Source organism: Poecilia formosa, unplaced genomic scaffold, assembly GCF_000485575.1.
Source record: "Poecilia formosa unplaced genomic scaffold, Poecilia_formosa-5.1.2 Scaffold37, whole genome shotgun sequence".
Lineage (NCBI taxonomy): Eukaryota > Metazoa > Chordata > Actinopteri > Cyprinodontiformes > Poeciliidae > Poecilia > Poecilia formosa.
Window position 1 is genome coordinate 2808249 of NW_006799976.1, and position 22767 is coordinate 2831015.

General features: G+C 40.5%; 2 protein-coding genes across 7 annotated transcripts in view; both read right to left on the minus strand.

Moving 5' to 3' along the window:
- The window catches only part of cc2d2a (coiled-coil and C2 domain containing 2A), a 17737-nt gene extending 3373 nt beyond the window's left edge, over positions 1–14364 (minus strand). The window contains exons 1-31 of one of the 3 annotated variants that reach the window (XM_007550742.2): positions 14157–14364; positions 13972–14053; positions 13699–13752; positions 13436–13516; positions 13190–13328; positions 12086–12177; positions 11873–11983; positions 11722–11802; positions 11414–11632; positions 10529–10685; positions 10316–10452; positions 10082–10213; positions 9329–9538; positions 9103–9209; positions 8886–9026; positions 7736–7892; positions 7367–7650; positions 6530–6707; positions 6273–6426; positions 5216–5363; positions 4082–4220; positions 3793–3996; positions 3589–3681; positions 3398–3489; positions 1734–1901; positions 1541–1598; positions 1358–1467; positions 986–1082; positions 803–901; positions 555–725; positions 110–124 (exon numbers count right to left, since the gene is read on the minus strand). In XM_007550742.2, the coding sequence (XP_007550804.1) occupies positions 110–124; positions 555–725; positions 803–901; positions 986–1082; positions 1358–1467; positions 1541–1598; positions 1734–1901; positions 3398–3489; positions 3589–3681; positions 3793–3996; positions 4082–4220; positions 5216–5363; positions 6273–6426; positions 6530–6707; positions 7367–7650; positions 7736–7892; positions 8886–9026; positions 9103–9209; positions 9329–9538; positions 10082–10213; positions 10316–10452; positions 10529–10685; positions 11414–11632; positions 11722–11802; positions 11873–11983; positions 12086–12177; positions 13190–13328; positions 13436–13516; positions 13699–13752; positions 13972–14053; positions 14157–14179 (3933 nt within the window). In that variant the 5' untranslated portion in view covers positions 14180–14364. The remainder of the gene's footprint in view (positions 1–109; positions 125–554; positions 726–802; positions 902–985; positions 1083–1357; positions 1468–1540; positions 1599–1733; positions 1902–3397; positions 3490–3588; positions 3682–3792; positions 3997–4081; positions 4221–5215; positions 5364–6272; positions 6427–6529; positions 6708–7366; positions 7651–7735; positions 7893–8885; positions 9027–9102; positions 9210–9328; positions 9539–10081; positions 10214–10315; positions 10453–10528; positions 10686–11413; positions 11633–11721; positions 11803–11872; positions 11984–12085; positions 12178–13189; positions 13329–13435; positions 13517–13698; positions 13753–13971; positions 14054–14156) is intronic. The other 2 variants (XM_016670760.1, XM_007550743.2) reach the window with 2 other exon arrangements.
- A 1768-nt stretch (positions 14365–16132) lies between these two features.
- c1qtnf7 (C1q and TNF related 7) lies at positions 16133–22767 on the minus strand. Of its 4 annotated transcripts, none has more exons than XM_007550747.2 (4): positions 22661–22756; positions 20176–20356; positions 18828–19064; positions 16133–16986 (listed from the first exon to the last, which is right to left on the minus strand). In XM_007550747.2, the coding sequence occupies exons 3-4, from the start codon at positions 19054–19056 to the stop codon at positions 16358–16360; spliced, it is 858 nt and encodes a 285-aa protein (XP_007550809.1). In that variant the 5' UTR covers positions 19057–19064; positions 20176–20356; positions 22661–22756; the 3' UTR covers positions 16133–16357. The 4 variants fall into 4 exon arrangements, with proteins under 4 accessions (XP_007550809.1, XP_016526177.1, XP_007550808.1 ...); XM_016670691.1 differs by lacking the exon at positions 22661–22756 and adding an exon at positions 21404–21710; XM_007550746.2 differs by lacking the exon at positions 20176–20356 and having other exon boundaries at positions 22661–22767.

The window sequence follows — 22767 nt, forward strand, 5'->3', positions numbered from 1 at the left end:
AAGTCACTTCAGATTAACACCGAGTGTCTTTCTAGAAACATTTTGACCTGATGCACAAGTCTGCACAAATGATGATAAAATGGGGTAAAAGAAAACAATAGAATGATACCTCTGCTTCCTTTATCTAGCGCACGAAGAGCAGAACATAAAAGAAGATAAGGACAAATTACTGAAGTGATATGTAAAAATCCTAATAAATACATAAAAAGGAAAGATAAAACAAAAAAATATATATATATACATATACGTATTTATTTATATCAATGAAACAGCATGTTTTGGTGAAACGATATCTCAGGTTTTGAACTCCTCACAGAACTCTGTAATCTACTGTAATCTACTGCTCCTCTTCCACAAGATAAAACTGAGATAAACTACTTTGAAGCTTGTGATTGCAATGAGATAAAAACTGGAAAAAGTTCAAGGGGTATAAATATTTTGCAAGTTAGTCTAAGCTTGAACCAAAAGAAGTCGAAAACAGCGATGCGGACACGGACACTAAACTAAAAAAAAAAAAATAAAACCCCGGACACAATGATGTGAGACTGGGTTACCTTCTCTCTGATGGACTCTCCAGGCACCAGCTGAGGTTCTACAGTGATGAAGAGCCGTACGAACGTCCCGCCCTGCGTGCTCCGCCACTGATCATAGACACTGGTGCTGCTGTGCTCCCTGCTGTATCCCAGCAGCACGGCCGGCGTGTTCACTTTGAACGCACCATCAATCTGCCGGGCAAAGCGAGAAATGGAACGGTTGTTTGGGGAAATGTCTGCTTGTGCAAACAACGCAGCAGAGCCTTTACCTTTGACTGAGAGTAAATGGTGCTGAAGGGGATCTTGACGGAGCCCAACCAGTGCTTCTCTATCTGCGTGTGAATGGACGTCGCCCTCGATTTGTCGCCCTGCGCGGCAAAGTCACAGTTGTTACAACTTGAAGCGGCTGTTTCGGACATAAAACGTGATTTCAATCGTAGACGGCTCTTTACCGGTCCAGTCTCATAGAGCACTTCGTCAAATATGTTGATAAAGACTTCATCTTTGACAGACTGCAAACTGCCAGTGCTGTAGTCCCCATTCGGAGCACTGAGGAGAAGACATTTGAAACGGTACACCCATTTACCGCTTGGCTGACTAGTTAGCAGTCCAGGAATGTCTCAGGATTCAGGTAATCATAATGTAAACACAAAATGAATTTTAATATATGCAGTATATAAAATACATTGAAGGTTATGGGAACAGGACAAAAATCTGTCCCAGCTGAGTCAAACTGGACGGCTGTGTTCGAGATCTATGTTTTAACTTAATAAAATAAAACCTTATAATAAATCATGAGAGGCAAAAAGTCTGCAGTCGGTTACTTAAATGGCAGCTGCAGCTCCTCATTCCAGCTGGGATTTGGTCCGTCTGCTGTGGTTGTTTGGAGCACCGTGCGCTGGAAGGACACTTCCACAAATGGCCTTACTTGTACCTGTATTACACAGAGTGTACATACTTAACATCGACCCTATAGCTCACAGTGTTCGGGTCGGGGTGTCCTGTACCTGGCTGAGGTACCAATCACTGCCCTGGACGGCACTCTGAGACGACTGTCCCGGTTTACTGGAAAGCAAAAAGTGGGACGGTGTCAGGCATCGAAAACTCCACAATCCAAGTACGAGTTCGACATAATGTCTTCTTGATTATTTAAAAGGAAAAAAAAAAAAGAAAAATAAAAAAAAAGGTGCTGGCGCTCACCTGCTCTGGGGTTTGCGGATCGGGATGTTGTGGGCCCGGATGACGTTAACGAGCAGCTTGATGTCTCCGTCCGACAGATTCTGCGCTGTGACTTTTTTCCTTTCTTTCCTTTGAGGTTTCAGTGGCCGTTTGGATTCAGCCAGCTTGAACAGGTTGATTCCCAGAATGCTGTTGGCAGCAAGAGACAAGACGCATGAAAACCAGACGTTTAAACTATCTTATGGAAGAGAATAAAAATGGATGGGTGGGATTGTTGGCTGCTAACAGTACCCAGTGCATCAAGGAGACAGGCAGAGACTCCTGAGGTGAAAACTTAAGGTTCTCTATTGGTTAAAGCTTAAATTGTAGCTTTACTAGAGTGTGGCGTAACATATCCTGGATTTTAATTGTTGATATTTTAAGCAAGGACGTTAAAACCAACATTTTGCTGTAGATATAAATGACTTCAAAAAGGGTTTGTGTGTTAGTTACCTCATTGTGGAAGCAGTAATAGGATACAACTGTTATGACTTATGAATTTTGGCTTGTATAAAATATTAGAAAGGAGCAACATCACACACAAATGCCATAAGATGATGTATGCCAATGTTTCAGCACCAATTCTTACATTTTTGCACCACTTAATTGAGGTCATTCTACATAATCTTTTTCCAGAACCGTTGGAAAAATCTGGAAGTTTACAAAAGGACTGAACACTGCCAGTGGTCTACAGGTACTAGAGCTTTGGTACCTGCGTTTGCAGCTAAAAAGCACACAAAGACAGGGCAGGGTGGGGAAAGCGAAAAGAAAAGCATTCCAAACATACCCTGAACCTGCACCACTGTAAAAATGAAGTGCAAACGAATAGCATAAACATAGAAAACACATTTTAAACATCCAGTCACAGATATGAAAAGAACAGCAAACGTATCACTGATGCTCTGTTCTGTGTACATGTTATATATTGTACAAAGCAATTTTGTTGGGAAATGTGTAAAAAGTCATGAAGTAAAGTAATCTCTCTCTCTTTTTTTTTTTTTTTGCAGTAGTAGAGCAGGTAAATTCCAAATTTAGGCTTACAATCAAGGGATTACACTTTATTACCAAACTGTGCAGTTTGAATATCAAGCACTTTGAAGGGCTTTATAGAGAAGTCATGCACTTCCCAAACCTTGAAAACACCTCATTGATATTCAAGCATATTCAAGGATTTCAAGCACCCGTACAAACCCTGTAAAAAAAATTAAAAAAGTAGCCCCTGTGTATTTTATTTATTGCCTATGAGCCAAAAGGTCAAGGATTACTAGTTAAACTTTTCTAGAAATAGAGAAACGTATGAATAAAAAAAAAGCTTCAGTTACATTAATTTTAAAGGGAATATCAATTGTGTCAATACCTGTGGCACTTCTCAATTCACCCCATAAATTAAAGGTTTTCTAGATTTTTTTAGAGCAACTGGAATGAAAAATGAACTTATTTTGGGGGATTTTTATGCATACTTATAAAGTTTTGTATAAATCTGATCATAACACATTTCTAAGACCGTCAAACTAATTGTTTGGATTGGTATTTTGCAGTAGCAACAAATTAATCTCACTCACTTCTTAGAACATTCTTAGAATAAACAATAAAAAAGAGAGTGAACTTTGCAAGAGGTGAGGCAAAATGTCTGGTTTAATATTCACCCAATGCTTGGTATTTCTTCTTCGATCACCAGGTCGGACAGCTGGTAGTGATGTTTGGCGAGAATAAATCTGTTGATGACCGATTCTCGTATCTGTGTGGCAACGGCAGCAGCAACACGGCTCGTTCAACGGCACAGAAAACAAAGATAGATCTCAGTTTCCACATTAAAAAAAAAAAAGCACTTAGACACCTGCTGAAGGTATTTGGCCACAACGGCTCTGTGAGGATCCAGATGTTGCCTGGTGTCAATCGTCTCCCCCTCTTTCAATCTTTTTTCATAATCCTAAACTCATTCAAACCAAAGAGAAAGAAGAACGGTTATTACAGCTCACAAATCGTCTGACAATCCTTTTCACAATATTCCGCGACGGAGTACGGCGTCGGAATTGCCGACCTGGAAAACCTTGTCAGAGACCTCCCTCTCCAGAAGAGAAACGAATTTGTAATTGCGAAACTCGGGCGCCTCCTGGTTCCTCAGCCTGAGCAGGCGGAACCTCTTGGACCTCTCCATCTCCTGATCGCTTACAAAGTTGAACTCCTCCTGCAGGTGTTCAAGGCGAAAGTAGTCGGGATCGGTCACCTCGCCGCTGCTCGCCACCTGCGAAGACACGGCGGCTGCTCTTATCTGGGGTTTTGACTTTATCCTGGGGAAATCCAGGAAGACAATGTTGTGTGTTACGCACTTTCAGCAGGTGCATGATGGAGGTGTTCTTGGGATCGTTGGGGTCCAGTCGCGACTGTACGGCCCACTCACCGATCTTTTTCATGTCATACAATCCAGACGCACCGATGTATGAGACGGCATCCAGATGGCCTAGCCCTCTAAGACGCAGAAATACACAACTGTTGATGTATGGGAAAAAGTCTAGAGGTGAGATTTTTTCTGTCTAGGAGTGAGATGTGAGGTGTGGTTGTGGAATTTCACTATTTTTGTTTGCAGGCTGTATGGTTTCTTGCCATCTTGTTTGTATCCTAACACCTCGCAACTCAACATCTGAATTTTTTTTTGTGCTGTTTCAACAAATTTTGAAACGGCACAACACTGAAGGTGGGTTTTGATTAGGCTGTGTGGTAAAAGAATATTTCACAGGTTTGCTGGCATCAGGAACAACAAAATCTGATTTTTTTTTTATTTTTATTTTTTTTACAGATCAATAATACGAACTTATTAAATCAGAGATGGATTATCCTTTACTAAATGCAGAGTGATGATGCTTTGGAAGATTAGCTGGGAGCACAAGCAGTGGCACTCCAAACGGGGGGCATGGAGAGGCTGTGGCCCCCTCTTGCCATGTTCATGTAATAGAAAGGCTTACAGGGCCATCTTCTTCAGTGAAGATGTACACGTAAAGCCCAATAAATAAATAAAATTATATGTGGGTTTTTTTTTATTATTAATTTTTAGTTGTACTCACCTAAAAATTTTTTCTTGCCTTTCCTGGCCACCCCTATAAAACATTTTCTGAGGGTCCCACAGGTCCAGTTTAAAACTGTGACCATAGATGATCTATAAACTCTTTAGTTCTTCCCTCAGTTTTCTACACATTTAACATGTTTACAGAACTTTATGAACAGTTTTTATGCAAAACTAATTCAACTAGATTTTACAAATATTCTGGAAGCATTTGCTACAAATACGAGCAAATGTATTTGTCCTTGCCTAAGCAGACAAGTTTTCATTGTCCGTGTAGTAGGAATTCAACCTTACACCATCTGAGCAGCCCTTAGATCTGCGGTGCTGGTTTCATGGGCGCCAGGTCGGGAGCCGCTTGGTTTACAATGCAGATCGACAATCGTCCCCCTGTGACAGTGAGTACCTGTGTGTGCCACCAGGATGCTGAGAAAGAGGCGGTGCGAGTGGGACGCCTTCTTCCCCGATGCCCCACGACACGCAGCAAGACAGCTTCCCGGACGTCAGCAGTGTCAGCTTGTTGCTGCCATCGGACTCAAAGGAGAGCGGCACATCTGAGGACACGGACAGAGAAAGAGGGTCAGTGAGGATGCGCCGGTACTCCTTCATGCCTTTGAAATTTTGCTCCCAATGAATCGAGAATTTCTTTGCATTCTTTTTAAACAGCCAAGTTTTATTTTTATTTTAACTCGCTTTTATTTCTACTTTTGCATCTGATTGTCACTACGTCAGTGTTTGTTTACAGCTGTGGTTGACACAGAACTTTACAAGATTAACAGAAAACTAAATCACAAAAACACATTTTTTGCATCTCGTTTCAACTAGAGCAGAGAAATTTCAGGATTCGTACACTTTCAAACTTCTACAGCACCACACTTGAGCTAAAGAATGAACTACAGAAGACAGCTCCTAATCACTGATTTATATCATTTATTACTGTTATTAATAATAACAGTATTGTCAATACTGTTATTATTAACAGTATTGCCAATACTAATCCTTGTGGATTAGTATTCTTATTTGTATGTTTTGAAGTGTCTTGCTTGTACACATCCTACACATGTGACTGATCTGAAATAGTTACAAAAAAAATCTCTAAAAGAGTTTTCTGGCATTAACTGACCTAAAGCAAGAGAAATTTGGTCTAATCTCATTTCAGAGGGTGAGGAAAAACATGTGCCTGTGTGTTTTAGTGTCGTTACATTTCAACTGTAAACAAAGTTTTCCAAAACGTTTTTACAAAACTGCGCAGTTTGAATATCAAGCACTTTCCAAACCTTGAAAACATTTAATTGCAAGCATTTTCAAAGATTTCAAGCATCCGTATCAATCATGATATTTGGGGCAGAAAAAAAGAGAAATTAGGAGTGACTTGAGTTGAGACTTTTGCAGAGTACTGGGTATTGTGGGTATTTTTAGTCGAAGGTAGAGTGATCTGGAAAAAAACAAAAAAAAACAAGTACCACTTCCAACTCCCTCGTGATCAAACATCACATGCTGGTTGCTGCTGAACTCGATTTCCTCTATAGGGGCTCTGCCTGTAACGACTGAAGGGTCGGGTACAGGAACAAACACCTGAGCCAGCAGGGAGTATGATGACCCAATCTCCTCAAACACCTGCTCAGACACAGTACACAAACACAGCCGGGTAGAACAGAAAGACTACAGCGAGTAAGTGAACCGAAATATGCAGGAACAGGCAAAAAGAGTTTTATTGTACCTGCAGATTAATGCTATGTGGACAGTTGAGCACCTTCAGATTGAAAATTTGTCCAAAGTGAACCCTGAAGTCGGTGCTCAGGGATCGACTGTCTGTTCTGGAAACTTCCTTGTAGTTGTAAAGGATCTTGATGAAAAGAGAGCGCCTCGAAACATCTTCCCTGCGAGCTATTTCAGCCCTGAAAGATGATGCAAAACCTCTCAGTGTGGCGAACAATAACAGGGTTCATGAAGGTTTTGCCAACTCAAATTTAAGACATTTTAAGACCATTTCTAAACATAGGGCTCCCACCAAAATCATGGTATAAATCCATGATTTTCCATGACTCTCCATGACCTTCAATACAATTTTCCATGACCCGTGTATAACAGGTTGAGAAAGAAAAGTGTATAACTGAAAGAGTAACTCCACCAGGCTGAACTACAGCAAACATGTAAAAGTGCAGTGCACTTTTCCAGAAAGGGAGGAAATATAAATGACGCTGTTACCGTGTTCAGAGCGTAACAGCGGCAACCGTTGCTAAGACGGTTGTTTATTTTCGCTGTGTAGTAGCGATACTTCTTCTAATTGAGTTATATTTAAGCTGGTGATGTTAATATATTCTATGGTATGTGGTATCAATAACCCCATTGAGTTCCGTATTAGTATTGCTTCCATTTTAAGTTATTTTTACTTTGTGAGCCACAATTTTTTTGAAGAATCTAAGACATTTAAAGGCCTTCGTTTAAGATGCATGAATTTAAGACTTTTTAAGGACACGTGGACACCCAAAATACACCATTTGGCAAATATTCTGGCATCAGGAGGATTTGTTAGGTGCTACTTGAAGGTGCCTACCTGGGACAGAGATCGCTGGCCGTGACGCCTCCTGATGTACACAGCTCCGGGACCAGAATGGCCTCTCCTGGTTTCCTACGTATCCTGGAGGCTTTTTCTCTCACCCACTGCTCCAGGGAGCCAATGTCCGGCCTTTCTGGAACCTCCGGCTTCACGGGGGCTTCCTCAAATGGATCCTCTGACTCAGTCTGATCCTGTTCTTCTTCTTCTTCTTGTTCTTCTTCTTCCGTGTCATCCTGTGTTTGGCCTTTCTTTTTCTTTTTCTTCTTTTTCCGCTTGGCTTTCTGCAAACAGTGAATATGAGAACAGGTGCTTGAATACGAACGTGAGGCTGACGAAGTAAACAGGCTGACTATGACTGGTAGGAACCTGCTTCTTCCTCCAGAGTTTCCACTCTTCCAGTTGCTTGTTGTACTCTGCTAGCTTCTTTTGGTACTGCTCTTCACTTTCTGCTTCCAGCTCCAAAACTTCTTTCAGGATTTCACCTTCATACTCCCACTCGTCCAAAGCCCGATCTACGTTCTCCCTGAAGCAGTGACATAGAAAAATAAGGAAATGTGACACAAATTAACACAAAGCTCTGATAAGAAGCAGATAAGTACAAGTAGTTGTTTTTACATTTGCTCATGTTACGATCACAAACTGTAATAAATTTTATTCGGATCTCATTAGAACAACGCAAAGTAAAATGAAAATGATGCATAAGATTAGAAAAACAAATAAAAATCTTAAAAGTGGATTCTTTTACTAATTAGGTGGATTCTGAAGGTAACTTGTTACAATGGTTGTATTTTCTGCCATATCTTCTTATTTTTAAAATTAGGGAGTCTATACAATCGTAAAAAGTCTTAAATGCATCTAAAATTATAGTACCTAAAATTAGTTTAAAGGCATTATTATTTTTGGTTGTTTTTTCCTTATGGGACTGTTGTGCAGACATCTTGAATTTTGTGACTTGAGGTGGTTGAAGCTATCGATAACTAGTTGCTAACATACCCTTACTGCCTAGCTAGCTAGCTTTTATGTCTCTATCATGGGTAATTGCAAAGTTTTGACCGGTTAGCAGGACAACAATCATTTTCGCCACATCTAGCGAGGCTAGATGCATTCTCTGAAAGAAATAAACAAAAAACTTTTAAGCTTGGCAGTACACAGGTCAAGGCTGTAGAAATCCATATGCAGTGTAATACACCGGGATCCCCAATATACTTATAGTTTTTTTCAGGTCTTAAATTTCATTCAAGGTGGCATTAAAACTGTCTTAAAAGCCTTAAAATTCTACTTCCTGAAACCCCCAGAAACCCTGAAAATATTGAAAACCACGTGTCATTTCCCTACCACCTCACTGTTATCCTGCACATTGTGTTGGTCCTTCATATAAAATCCATTGAGGTTTGCGGTTATAATGAGGAAATTATTGAAGGAGAGGGATCATTTTCACAGTGAAGCAACATCAGGCAGAAATTTAAAGATTAACTAATGATGTTTCCATTGAGAAGTCTATGAATTAAGTAGTTACCTTCTGAGAAAAAGCTTAAAAGGTGTATTGGTATACTTCTGAAACTCTCTCAGGGACTTGATCTCCTTCCACACTTTAATGATGCTCCTCAGTAGAGTCCTGTCTTTCTCCTGCTCCAAGTCGCGCAGCTGCCGAGTGTTCCTGTTGTGGACGAATAGAAAAACTGGTTTGTTACGTAGCCAGCACTGTTGTGCCTGCTACCGAAAAGAGACCTCACCTCACTTCTAGACTGTACTCAGAAATCCTGTGCTGCAAGGCCTCGGAGGAGCCCTGCTCACCATGGATCCTCATCATGTTACGCAGAGCTTTCCTCAGGCCGTTCAACTACAGCAGAACCAACACAAAAAGATATCAGACTCTATAAATACTGCAACAAAGCATCTTGGAACAATAGAAGCAAAATCGGGTTGGTGCGAGGACTGCTTTAATCCACTAGAGTTTACCTTCTCGGTAAGGTGCCCTGCGAGATTATTCTGTTGCCTGCTGAGGTACTGATCGTACAGCTGAGCCAGCCGCGATGCCAGGACGTGTTCGCGGCTAAAGAGAGGATGATGGGAGAAGATCAGCCCGGAGACATCAACGTCAAGCTGGTAGTCTCCCTCGGGGTCCGTGGCACCAGCAATGTACAGATTTGCATACTGGGACTTCATAGCCTAGGACATAAATAAAAGACACAATTACCCATCATCCACTGTCCTGAAGGATGTGTATTTGGTTTCTACACAATCGTTTTGTGAACATTTCATAGATAGATAGATTTAAGTTGTTTCAGAACATCTTTTGTGCAATTTATGAGCACAGATATCAATATCACAGCCTCCGGATCCTGCTGGTTTACAACTTGCAGTCTTCACTAGCAGAGGGATTTCTCCTGGATAATTTCCCCCAGCGATAATGTCGGTGTTGCAGTGCTCATGTATGTGTCCAAATGCATTCAGTTGAATTTGGTTAAGGCAAAAATACAGCGTAGGAAAATTCTATACTTTGACTAGAACTTTTTGAAAAAGTTGCCACAAAATGAGCAACAACAGGCCACAACAGTCACAAAAAAAAACAAACATCCCAACATCCTGGAAAAACTATTAAAAATGCCAGCAAAGTCGCTCACCATGCTCAGCATTGTTACTATCAACATCAGATTCTGCTGATCAACATATTTCTTGGATGGATGGATTGGCTGTGAAGGAGTGTCTGACCTTCCTGTATACAGTTTGCAGAGCAGGATCCAGCTCTTCATCCATGTGGAAAAGGGGCGGCCTTGTGGACGATTCCTTTATGGGGTCAGGCAGAGCAAGAATCTTCCCATCGTCTCCAAACCATTTACTTCCCTTCAAGGAAAGTAAAAAAATAAAATAAAAAAAAGATAAGCATAAATCTAAACTTGAACACACTTCTTTATACGAACAGTTTAGTAGATTAGCTGATGATACCTCAGCCATTTTCAAAATGCGATTCTCTGAAATGTTTTCGTTGGTCAAAGATACGGCAGGCCGTTGTCCCACGTAGAGGCCCTCCTCCTCCAGAAAGCGGGGCTTCGTGTTTTCAGGCAGCTTGACGGAGGTTGGGACTGTAAAGATTTTTGCACAATTCCAGTCAGACCAACACTTGTGAGTCGAAGGGGTAACTGCTAAAACGTGCTTTACCTGTTCGAAAGCTCGGAGTAAACAGGAGTTCACGGTCTCGTTGGACGCGCTTTTTGAGACCAACGTACTCCGCTTTCCTCACTTCCACAAAGTCCTGAGGCGAATGGTCAATGACGAATAAATCGTCTTCATTTCGCACCAGAGGAGCTTCTTCACTCTTAGGCAAGGTGTAAAACAAGAGTCAGTCACTCACTACTTTACAGCGTAATACAGTGCTTTGATATTTCTTAAATGTTTCCATAGTTTTCCATGCTACATTCACAAAACTCAATTATTTTGGGTGGTGCTATTTTGTGTTTCTGTTCATAATGTCGGACTAGGCCTGTCACAGTAACAAATATTATTTATTTTGATATTTACAGGGATGATTATTGAAAATGGTTGCATTTTGAGATCATTTTCAAATAATATATTGATAATGGCATCTCAAAGACTAATGGACTTAAAAAACAAACAAAACAAAACAACCAAAAACAATAAATGAAAACAAAATAATAAAAAAAAAACCCACACACAAACCCAAATCATAAATAAATTGATGATGAAGTCTGTGTGAACAAAATTGCCCTTCAAAAAAATATTTAAAGCTCATTTTAATTCATCATGCGATTAACTGATTAATTTCTAACTGCGACAGACTCAGTTGCACAGTTAGGAATAAAAAGAAAAACAGTCAGCTCCCATCTGTCGCCCTGTCCCAGTCTTTGTTTTTCACTGGCTGTCAGAAACATGTGTTAAAAGTAGATACGGTTATCGGTTCAGCTTGCATCCAGATCGGCCCTTACAAAATTCAAAGATGTTGGTTTGACTCTGACTGAGATCCTGTCCGGTCCCCTCACACACTTACAGAATCCAGTCTTCACCCCATCTCACACCAAATGTTACCTGGAATTCATTTTGGTCTTGATTATCTTCCTCTGCTTCATCCTCCTCTTCCACCTCAGCTTCTTCTTGTCCGTTTTCATCTCTGTCGTCCTCCTCAACTCCGTCTCTCTGTTTTTGTCTCTTCCTGCTCTTACTCTCTGGCTTACTTGGCCGGTCGGGCTCATAGTTAAATGTAAAGAAATTGTATGCTTCTTCAGTAGTTGGGAAGTCTTTTTCTACCTTGATTTGGAAAGGTACAAAAAAAAAAAGCAGCATGTGAAAAGAAATATTAGTTTTAAGAGAAATATTAACGTCAGCATGCAGCTTACTCTTCTAGCCGGCTCTCGAAACTTGACTCTGGCGCGAAGGGTCAGGGGGTCGTCGTCTCTTCCCGAACTGGTTGGATCAGCCTAGTAAACACTGGAAAGTTACTTCTACTGCTGTACTTTATTACACATGCTCAGATGTCTTTCAAATCACCTCTCTATCGAATCTCGTTATGGTGTCTCTGTCTTTGAGCCGCTGGAGTCGACTGACCGGCTCACTAGAATCCCTTGAGGTTTCCTGCTGCTGAAGGCTCTCTCCTTTAGACTGCAACGCAGCGTACATACAGTGGCACTCACAGACTGATAGGCATATGAGTGGTGACAGTCTTACTCATATAAAAAGGGAAAAAGAGAAACTGAAATTTACCCTCGCTGCTCTCAACTTCTCTTGCAAATGCCGTGTCACAAAGGTGTCTAAATGCAGAGAGCTGGAGGGCTGCTCAGATTTTACAGAGACACCTACAAGAAACAGGAGATAGATTGTAAATGCATTGTTCAAATTAACATTAAACTGTATAGAAAGTCTTGCAAAAATATAGACCTTCTTTAACTATTTCAACTTTTGTCACATTATATCCACAATCACCAATTTATTATTATTTTTTTAATTTTATGGAAAAGGCTAACACAAAGCAATGTATAACTGTGAAGTTAAGAAAAATGCATAAATGATTTTCAAACTTTTTTCTTTTTCAAGAAAAATAAATATCTGGAAAACTCTGGTATGCATTTGTGTTCATCTGTCCCCCCCCATCCTATAAAAAGTAGCTATGATCTGTTGGACTGAATTTCCAGATTTTTAGATGATGGTTTAGGCAATGATAGGGGTTGATGGTGGCTAAAAATCAGCATATTGGCTGCTGGTGTAATTTCTGTTGTCATTGTTCCCCTGTTTAATTTGCTGAGAAACATACTCAACTCACAGGGTCAACTGTTCACACTTGCCTTTTGACTCAAGTGTGAACATTGACTCAAAAGGCAATGTTCACACTTGAACAAAGCTCTGGTTGTATTCTTTCCTTATAATGCAAGTTGCAAATATTGTTTTTTGTCTTGCACACAAAAGTTTGACCACATCTCTCCTTTTCTAGCCTTTCTGCTATCTGTATAGTTTAGGATTCATTTTAAAAATTCTTGTTCTTTAAATGTTTCTTTCCTATTTTCATTTTTTTTATTATTTTGTTGTTATTTTATTACTATAGGGTTGCTTTATTGATTTTCTTTTGGTCATATTGACTTTATTATTGGGTTGTTATTGCATTATATGACTGCTGTTTCCTTTATTCTGTGTACAGCATTTGGTCCTGTGGGCGTTTAAAGAGCTCTATAAATAAAGCTGGTATGGAATGGCACTTAACAGTTAGATACCACTTTGTGTTTGTCTGTTACAGTAGATACAAATAAAAATGCATAAAAATGTGAGGTTGTTATGTGACAAAAACGGAAAAGGTTCAAAGGGGTAGACACAAACCTCTCTGAGAACCAGTTGGAGGTCTTGTAGAAACCACAGAATCATCCACCCTACTAGATGGTCCCTCATTTGGACTGTTGTACTGAGTGGGGGAAACTTCCCCAACATCCTCATCCTGGACGAAAGACTGTTCCAGCAACTAATCAACAAGAGCCACCAGTGATATTAGGCATAATGGGAGTAAAACTGAGCCAACATAAAAAATTTGAAAAAAAAAAAAAAAAATCCCAGACAACTGGGTTGCACCTTTGTCTTCCTCTTCTCTCTCTGGGCTCTCAGTGTGCGTCTCAGACTCTCTCCTGGGTCCTCATCGCTGCCCTCAGCTTCCTAGTGGAAGACAACCACGCAGTTTTAGAGCAGGCAGAAATACAGAGCCCACATTCACGCTGCTATTAGCCACTAAAGCTGCAGGAAGGCTTAGGATGAAGGGAGGTTGGTGTTGAAGAACCAGCAGCACACACAGGAGAGCAGCAACAGCCTAAAACCTAAGCTAAAACACACAAACCAACCTTCATTGCAGTCGGTTGGTTGTCCACATTGAACTTGGCAGACGGAACCAGAGCCTATCGAGTACAGTTAGATTTATCAGAGCGTTAGCAGCCCCTGTTTCTGTGCTGTAACATCTCCTTCCTTCCTTTCTTCCCTCGGGTCATGTTCAGGCTTGTTAAAAGTGACGCTTCATGTTGGACTGACAGAATTAAGTATGCATGCACGCGCTAAATATTAAATACTCTGGTACGATATTTAGGCTTCATTTAACCTTAGAAGTTCAATTACTTTACCTGAATGTCATCCTCGTTTTTGTTTTTTACCAAAGTATCTTGCAAGGCCCGCCGTTTCTTTCGTAGTTTCTCCCGAATGTCACTAAAAATTTGTTTCAACACAGGAAATTATGTTTTATTAGTAACCAAGCGTTATAAAAGGTAATTCACAGATTTACTTGTTACCCGAGCAGTTAAATGTTTACCTTGACGCAGCCATTTTTTCCATCAACGTTCACCAACTTGTCGTGAAAATGTTACATTTATAACAGTGTAACTGTGCGTATAGATGAAGCGTTGTCTTTTAGACCAAGATGGTTTTCTGCTAATGACTGGAACTCCGTTAACGCTGCTTGGTAACGACGTAAACTACTTCTCAACCTACCAAGAGCAACATCACGAATGCAACCTAATAGTCCAGAGAGAAGGATTTCTATTGGTCGGATTAACTGCCAATCAAGACTCTCATTTTAAAGCAACCCGCCCACTACATGGCGCGAGGAGGGACAAACGTGCAAGTTTTTTTTTTTTTTTTTACGGAACTCATGTCGCTGGTGGAGTAGTTTTTCTCCTCCCTGCATCTACACTTCTGTAATAAGAACCAAATCTGACAAAACTGGGTAGAAATCTGCCCAGATTTGCAGATTTAACAAGGCTCGACAACAGCCTTGGTAGTAAGGCTAGACTTTATGGATGAATCCTGAACTAAAGTTGCAGTTTCATAGTGGAAGGATGGCAAATATTTCTTACTGCCTGCATGTCCTCTGCATTTTATCCCAGTCATTTTCTCACTTCCATTGCTGTATATTCTGCTAAATTTAAAAACTCACAAAAGGGGATCTTGTGTTTTTATTTGCAAATTATTTAAATCCAGCAAAACATGCTGAATATCAAATTTTTTTTACAGAGTTTGCATTCAAATCCATAATCCAAATAATTAAAGGGAGTAATGCTCACATCAAAACCTCGTTCAAAGTGATCTTAACTGGTCGCAGCGTTTATGTTCCGGGACACAGATTAAAGCCATCCCAACTGACCAGGATTAGGATTTACAGATTTGAAATTTGAATGGAGCAGACATGCAGCTTCAGCAGCTGTGTCTGTACATGGTGTTCAGTGTTTGGTTTTTTTTAACCATCCCAAAGCAAACAGGCTTTAATCCACTGGAGATCACAGAGGACACACAAGGTGACTAACTCAAAGAACATGAATGAGTATCACAAATTGAGACTTTACCACACCAGCAGAGGGTTGATCAATCGTGAATGAATGAGTGGCTTTCTTCTGCTTAACCAGCAGGTCAGCATCAGGTGTGAGTAGGCAGGTCTGCCTCAGATCATGTGCTGGTGGAACAAACCTGGCAGTAGAAGGAAAAGTACATGCAAAACAAGTTTTTTGAGAGTGGCCTAGTCAAAGTAAAACCTGTTAGTAGGGTTGAGGTGTGATTTCTTTTTCACATAAGCCCAGGCAGGTTTGGATAGCTCATTTCTCTAAACACACACACACTCACACATGCACGCACGCACGCACACACACACACACACACACACACACACATATATATATATATATATATATACAAATTTGTTTGATGATTTGATGAAACATTTCAGTGTGACAAAACGGCAAAAACAGAAGAAATCTGAATGGAGGGCAAATAAATTTTCACATGGAGAAGTCATGTTATGCTTACTTTGCAGGAATTAGTTTGCTTAATAGTCAGTTAGTTTAATTTTTTTGGGAAAAAATGTTCACTATAACAAATATGATAAAATAAAGACAAAGCTTATGATTGTTCAGAGATCTTAACTTGGAGCCCTACCTCTCTGTAACATGAAATTCAAATATAATTTATGTATCCCAAAGAGAAATTAAACGTTGTTGTAGCTCACATTAATTCAATAAGGACTATAATATGGATGGTTAAGGCTGTTTTTCAGGAAAGATCTCCTGGAGCAGTCTGTATTACAGCACTCTGTCTCGTGAAGAGGATGATCAGGGTTGTCCATATTTGAAACTATAGGATTTCATTAGTTTAATTTAGAAAATATACAAAATAACAAACAGTTTCACAAAAACTTCTTCATGAATATAGAAGAATCTCAGCCAAAATTAGAGTAAAAAATGTCTCCCAAACAGAAGGTTAGAATGTTTTTTTTTTTCTAAACAAATTCACACCTTTAGTTATTTGGAATTTTTATTTAAATCAATTTTTCACCAGAATCAAATAAATCTCCTGAAGCTTCATCAGACTTCCGCAATGTTAAATGAATACTTTAATAATCCCATAGTAGTACAAACATGTAAATAAAGCAATATATATAGTTTGTTCACACCAAAAGTGTTCTGATTGAGTGATAATAGCAGTAGCAAACAGTTTGTGGTTCTACCTTGTTCTCCAGGTTTTCTACGCGTAGTCGGCTGCCAGTGTGTCAAAGTAATTTGTGTCTGCATAGAGCAGGAACCCAGAGAACAGGCTGTCAGCCCAGCTGGGGTCCGTGAATAAACCGTTCTGATCACTATAGAAGATCTCCATCCAGACCTCGTCTTCAGGGTTCAGGAACATGACGGTGGAACCAGACGCCACGTCGTGGTTTCCTGTGTTGGCGTCGAAGGTCTTAATGCGGTACTGACCGTTCTGCACCAGACTGATGGCCAGGTGTTTGTTGGCCAGTGTAATGTCATAGGAGAAATAATAGACGCCTGGATATGCGCAGATGAATTTCCCCGTCTGGGGATTGTAGTGTCCGCCTTCATTGAAGAGGACCTTGTTGAACTTGATGGGGGTCTTCTCTGTGGGGTAGCTGCTGGTGATTCCCACCGAGAAGGCAGATTTGGGTAGCAGGCTGCCACATTTGCATGTTCCTGCAGTTCCACGGGGTCCCCGCTCGCCCTTATTGCCTTTATCTCCTTCGCGGCCTGCAGGGCCAGGAGGCCCCGCGTCTCCGTTGTCTCCTGCAGGGCCTCGTTTTCCCGCGGGGCCACGTTCACCTCGTTCTCCAATTTTCCCCGTCGGACCAACTCTGCCCTTCACCCCTAAAACAGAAACGCCAAAGTTAAATGTCAGTTTTGCAGTGTTATGGTTGTGACTTTACAACTGCAGGGTGTTCTATCGGGACACTATGAAACATATTTTGTCTGAAATTTCCTATTGTACCATGTTTTTCCCAACCCATTTGACCCAATTTCTTGCAAGATCCACCCCCAGCTCCCTGCTGGAGGGAAAAAAGCTGCTGGCTGACAATGACTACCTTTTGTTTTAGGTGCCAAGTTGTCAACAAAACGCACTTAACCTTAAATGTACGCATGATATATAAAAGACAAAGGGATGCTAATTGTCAACACTATGACAACTAGATGACAAGGTCAGGAAAAAGTTTTAATAAAAAAAAAAACTACAACAAGGGAGAGGGAAGTAGGTTGGTGATGCTAGCTTGACTTTGACAACTTTAACATGTAGACGTGCTGTGGAATTTGGTTCAGTAAAACCGGCGACCCATACATAATTCTGATAGGTAGAACAGGTCTTTAAATTATTTTGTTTTCTTAAAATATTGCAAGTTTAACTTTTTAAACATATGGCCTCAGAGTAGTTCAGTTTGTGAAGATGTTGGTAAATGAACATCATTTCAGAATTATGCACTTCTCTGTGCTACGAAATCTCGATGAAATGCTCTACAGTTGGTGGTTGCTATGTAACACGTGAGAGGTCCATGGGTTACGAAGACTTTTTCACCTATGTACTGATTGCTTATTTTGTTGTTTTTCCATTAGTTGAATCAGTTTCAGCACCACACCCACCCCTTATATTAGGTCACAGCTGGAATGCAGCCAACCTGATATTAGAACAACAGCATAGTCTGGAGGCCACATTCCTCCGAACTATCTTATACCCGATCGCCTCCATCCAGAGTAAATAGCCCAAAGCAAGGACGTAGTTTATGTTTGAGCATGCTCCGTAGGCCCGAGAGGGTTATACAGGAATCCATGTCGTCAGACAATCTAAAACATAATCTTTTTTCTTTTTACTTTTTTATTGCTGACAGATTTATTGTGTTATAGAGTTCTAAGGTGTTGATGGATTGGTATTTTATTTTGGCGAGACCAACAGGAGCTAGGCTTCACAGCTAAATTGGATCCTTAGTGGAAGGGTTACATTTGGAGAAATCTTAAAGAAAAAAAAAATCTTGGCAAAATCAATAAATGCACAACCAAACAGCCCAATTTTTATGAATGAATCTATTTTAACTCGTGACATCTTACAAATTCACACCCATCTGCCTGTTTTTCACTCTCTGCACGTTGTCACTTTAAACAGTTCAGTGCAGAAGTACAAGGATGCAATTGTTAGGCTTGGCATTGCTGGTACATGCCTATAAGTTACACTGCGTGTTTTAGCAACTACCAATAACTCCAGCTCTCTATCAGCAAACTAAACAGTCAGTGCAGTAATGTTTAACGGAAACTCAGCCAAGACGAAACATCTGTGTTTGAAAAACTCCCATTCTGAGTTGAAAACCAGCAGACCAAATACTGAAGTCAACTGGCAGGTATGATCACCTCCCCATGAGGGTTTTGCAAGGTTTTCGCTCACATCTCGAGTTATTTATAAAAAATAAAAAAATTTAAAAAAAAAAGACTTGGAAAAAGTGGTTTAAAAAAATTCCAAATCACTTCATGTCAGACTCTCTATGCCTAGGTTGGTATAATAAATGTTGAAGCTGATGATATTTACAAAATGACAGAACAAGTCTGACTTGATGGGAAGGATTGCCAGGCAGGAAAAGTCTGTTGCTTTTAATAAAAAAAAATGTGTTTGATGTTTTGTTTCTTTTCTTCAAAGTACATATGCCCAAAATAAAGAGTCCATATTATACCTGTATCGCCCTTTTCTCCCTTCTCCCCCTTTCGGCCGTCTCTGCCGTCTCTTCCTGGAATTCCGACATTCCCATCGGCCCCCGGCGGCCCGCTGGGACCCGGTTTGCCGGGCGGGCCAGGTGACCCAGGGACGCTGCAGATCAGTCGAGGCGCTCCTTTCAGCTTGGACTCGAGCAGCTGCCCGGTGATGCAGTGACACAGATAGATCACTCCCATTAATGCCCACATCTTCAAATCTGCAGAAGCAAATTATTTAGTGAAGGGCAGTTAGTTTTCCGTGTGCAAAACAATTTCTACCCCTGAACTTTTTCTGATTTTGTCATTTTGCAACAAACCTTAAAGAGTTTTATTCGTATTTTTGGACCAACACGAAGCAGTGTTTGGTTTAAAACTGGAAGGAACGTCATACATGGATAGCAGTTTTTTTTTTTTTTTTTTAATAAAAGTGTCAATACAGTCAATAGTACTATGTGAAAACACTTTGCACTGTATTTACTCGTGTTTTGGAGTGTGTCTTCTGCTATTTCTTTTTTCCCATGTAGGTTTTCCCTTTCTGAGAGAAAGAAATTTGATGAGGAGTTTGTACATTAGGCCGACCCTCAACACCAATGATTGGAACAACTTACAAAAAACAAAGCTCAGTATGCTAACTTTAATATCAACCTTTATCAACTCAGTAAAAACCAAACACCTTGATCAATATAGCTACTTTTAAAAACTATTGACGTAACATGAGATTATATTTAGTCAGTCTGAATATGGTTGCTCTTTTACTTTTTTTAATGATATTCTTCTATTTTCTGCGATACGAAATTCCGTCGTATGACGTTTTAAAGTTTTCTGAACAGGTCGTTGTTGAAAATAAGATTTTGTTATCAATCAAGCTACCTCGTCAAATGAAGGTTAAATGAAATAATAATAATAATAATTTCCCATTATAAACATAAACATGTTCTACATCAAACCATTGCATTCATAATTCTGGTTGTATGTTAAAGCTCCTGTTCCTGTTTTAAGGTACATTAGATAGATTAAATCACATAGGTTACTTCTGAAGAACATAGGGTTTTATTTAGGGGTTTCAGAGTAAAAGGGACTTAAGACAAAAAAAAAAAAGCAGGCGTCAGAATTTCATTAATAAAGAAATCTGAAAACTATTCCTCCCTTTCCTTCCACTCCCCAACTGTGGACTACTTCGGGTTGGTCTGTTTGTTACATTGAAGATACATTCAAGTCTGCAGTTGTAATGTGACAACATGTGAAAAAGTGTGAGTGTGTTGGGTGTGTGTGTGTGTGTTTGTGTAGGGGGGAATACTCTTGCAAAACCAAAGAAGGTTTTGTTCTTACAGATAATTAGGTGACAAATGAAACGACAGCTCCGTTTGAACCCTCACTCGGGGTTGACGTCATGGTGGCAGCAGGCGGTATGGAGAAAGCCTTTCGTCCGGCGCTGTTCTGTCTATACTGAACGCAGCATGAGGCCAGATGTGATTTTGTAATCAGGAACAGCTAATATCTGATCCACAGACTTCTCAACCAGCCGCAGGATTACGAGAGAGAGAGAGAGAGAGAGAGAGAGAGAGAGAGAGAGAGACATCAAAACAGAAATCTTTAGCTCTCTTCCAATGCAAGTCTTCTTCTGCCAAGACATTCTCCAGCTGTGACGTAACACGCAAGCGCGACTTCTGTCTCCTAAACACGAAGCAATGGCACTTCACTGGACCCCACGCAATCTAGCTTCCCCAAAGAAGAAGACGGAAGAACATCCCATAAGGAAAGGCATCCCAATGCAGGCAAATCAGCTCTCATCCTGGAAACCCTAACCCATCGTTTTCAATTCCTTACTTCTTACTCCATATGGATGTATACTGACAAATAATCCTGTCCTGTGAGAAGTCTTTAAACAGTTCGGCAGAGGGGGATTTGCGGAGATGATGGATGCACATGACCTTTTCTTGGCAGATTTGCCAACGTGGGTGTGAGAACGCGAGCAGTGCATCTGCTGTTTGTCTCTGGTCAGTGGAACATTCGGGTCAGGCCTACAGAGAAACATCGTTCCCTCTGCAGTCCTCAAACAGAGAGAGAGCTGTTTCTCCTTTCCGTTACTCATGCATTTGCTTTGTCTATCCTATAGACATCCCCAACCCGCCTGCAGGAATGTTCTGAACAGCCCCTCTTGTCATCAGTGTGCATTATATTCGATATCAGGGCTAATCAGTGGTCAGTCTCCTGGGGGTTATGTAATAGCTGCTCAGCTTTAAAAACAAAAAGATTAAATGAAGTTCCTGTATATAGCAGCAGGATAAGTTCTTTTATGTCCTCTGCAGGTGGAAGAGCATGTTTGTCTCGAGATCGATGTCAGCACTTTGGTGGTCACACTTTTGGTACTCAGCTATTCCAAATGGAAGAAAAAGTTAAGAAGTGAAAACAGAACAGAACATTGTCTCACTCGTACATCAGACATGTTTTTCATGCACTTATTATTCGCTCTAATGACAGAAAAGGGAGAACAATGGTCTGGAACATCATCTTCTCTTCTCATCCCTCCGAGTGAAACACTCTTAAATGTCCTTACCCCTCACTCTACAGTTGTGCGTCTTCACGGCTGATCAAAATTCTCCCACTTTGGAGCGTCTCCGTCCCTTTATGTGCTCATGTTCCAGCCTTTTCCTTCGCAGTACATGTTCCTCTGGCAGGTTTGACACAGAACTCTGCCGCTCTGCTGCTGACAGCGTCTCACAGTGCATCCAACTTCCTCCCCTCCTCCTCCTCCTCCTCCTGCTCTTCCTCCAGATCCACTCCCTTCTCTCTGCTCCATAAACTTCCCAAGGCAAACAGGCTGTGATCTTGTCAAACCCAGTGACCACATGTTGCAGTCTGGATCCGTGGAGTCACGGAAGAAGGCGCGGGTATGAATCATGCGAGAATCGTAGAGCTTAGATGGGTTGATGTTGTAGAAATAAAGCAGGAAACCAGAAATGAGAACAATGGTTTGGAACGTGGTGACCTGTGTGGCTCTAATTTGCATTTATAGCGTTTACCTCAAGATGGCGCCATGACTTATTGTTATCTGTCACGTCGTTACGTTTCTAAAATAATAGCCTGAGTCGTCTTCTTCTTTGTCTTCTTTTTTTTTTTGTTTTTTTGTTTTTTGGACAAAGGTGATTTTGACTAATAAATAAATATAAAACCGTACCACCCCTTTTTTGCCAAGATGATTTAGACAGAAAAAATATTTTTAGCAAAAAAATAAATAAATAAATAAAATTTACGCCATTGTTTTAGGAAGGATGTGACGAAATATTAATTTTACATTGGCCTTTTGGATATTACTTTTAAAAAAATGAATAAACCCCCAAAACAGTAATAACTCTGAAGGACTAAATGAAATGTTTGAGACTTACAGTGAAAATAAAAATCGTTATTCAAACACTTCCATGAGAGCATCAACTATGACCAAAAACTGGGACTGAGACAGTAAAAAAGAAAAAGAAAGAATAGATAATTGACAACAATAGTCGATCTCCGTTTATTTTCCCTTTATCGTTGAAAGCGCTCCTAGCCAAACGTGTTAGCTGTGTCTCTTTCATGGAGAAATGTACTGAGAGCGCTATTGGCGCCATTTACTCGATACGCTCATATCTCACATTTAAAGTTGCAGTAAGCAGCTTTTACAAAAATATGTTCCTAGCAAATTTGTTTAAAAACGGTCACAACATGGTGAGACAAATGACCTGTTGAAACAAAAAGAAGCTCCTCCACCTTTTACCAGTGTTTTCCAGTGCCTTCTAAAGAAATATGCACCACCACAAATAGCAGAGAGACAACTTACCATTCAAGGAAAACCATTTATGTGATGTCATCGGTGGCTATGCTAACTAGCCTGAGCATCCATGGTAGGTTCTGTTGTAGTGAACCAACCAGCTGTAATGGTGTGAG

Coding starts and splice junctions, on each gene's coding strand:
- c1qtnf7 (XM_007550746.2), bottom strand. CDS start 22,691: ATGACATCACATAAATGGTTTTCCTTGAATG. Junction 19,065..22,660: donor TAAATGGTTTTCCTTGAATG/GTAAGTTGTCTC, acceptor TTGCTTCTGCAG/ATTTGAAGATGTGGGCATTA. Junction 16,987..18,827: donor GGGAGAAAAGGGCGATACAG/GTATAATATGGA, acceptor TTTCTGTTTTAG/GGGTGAAGGGCAGAGTTGGT.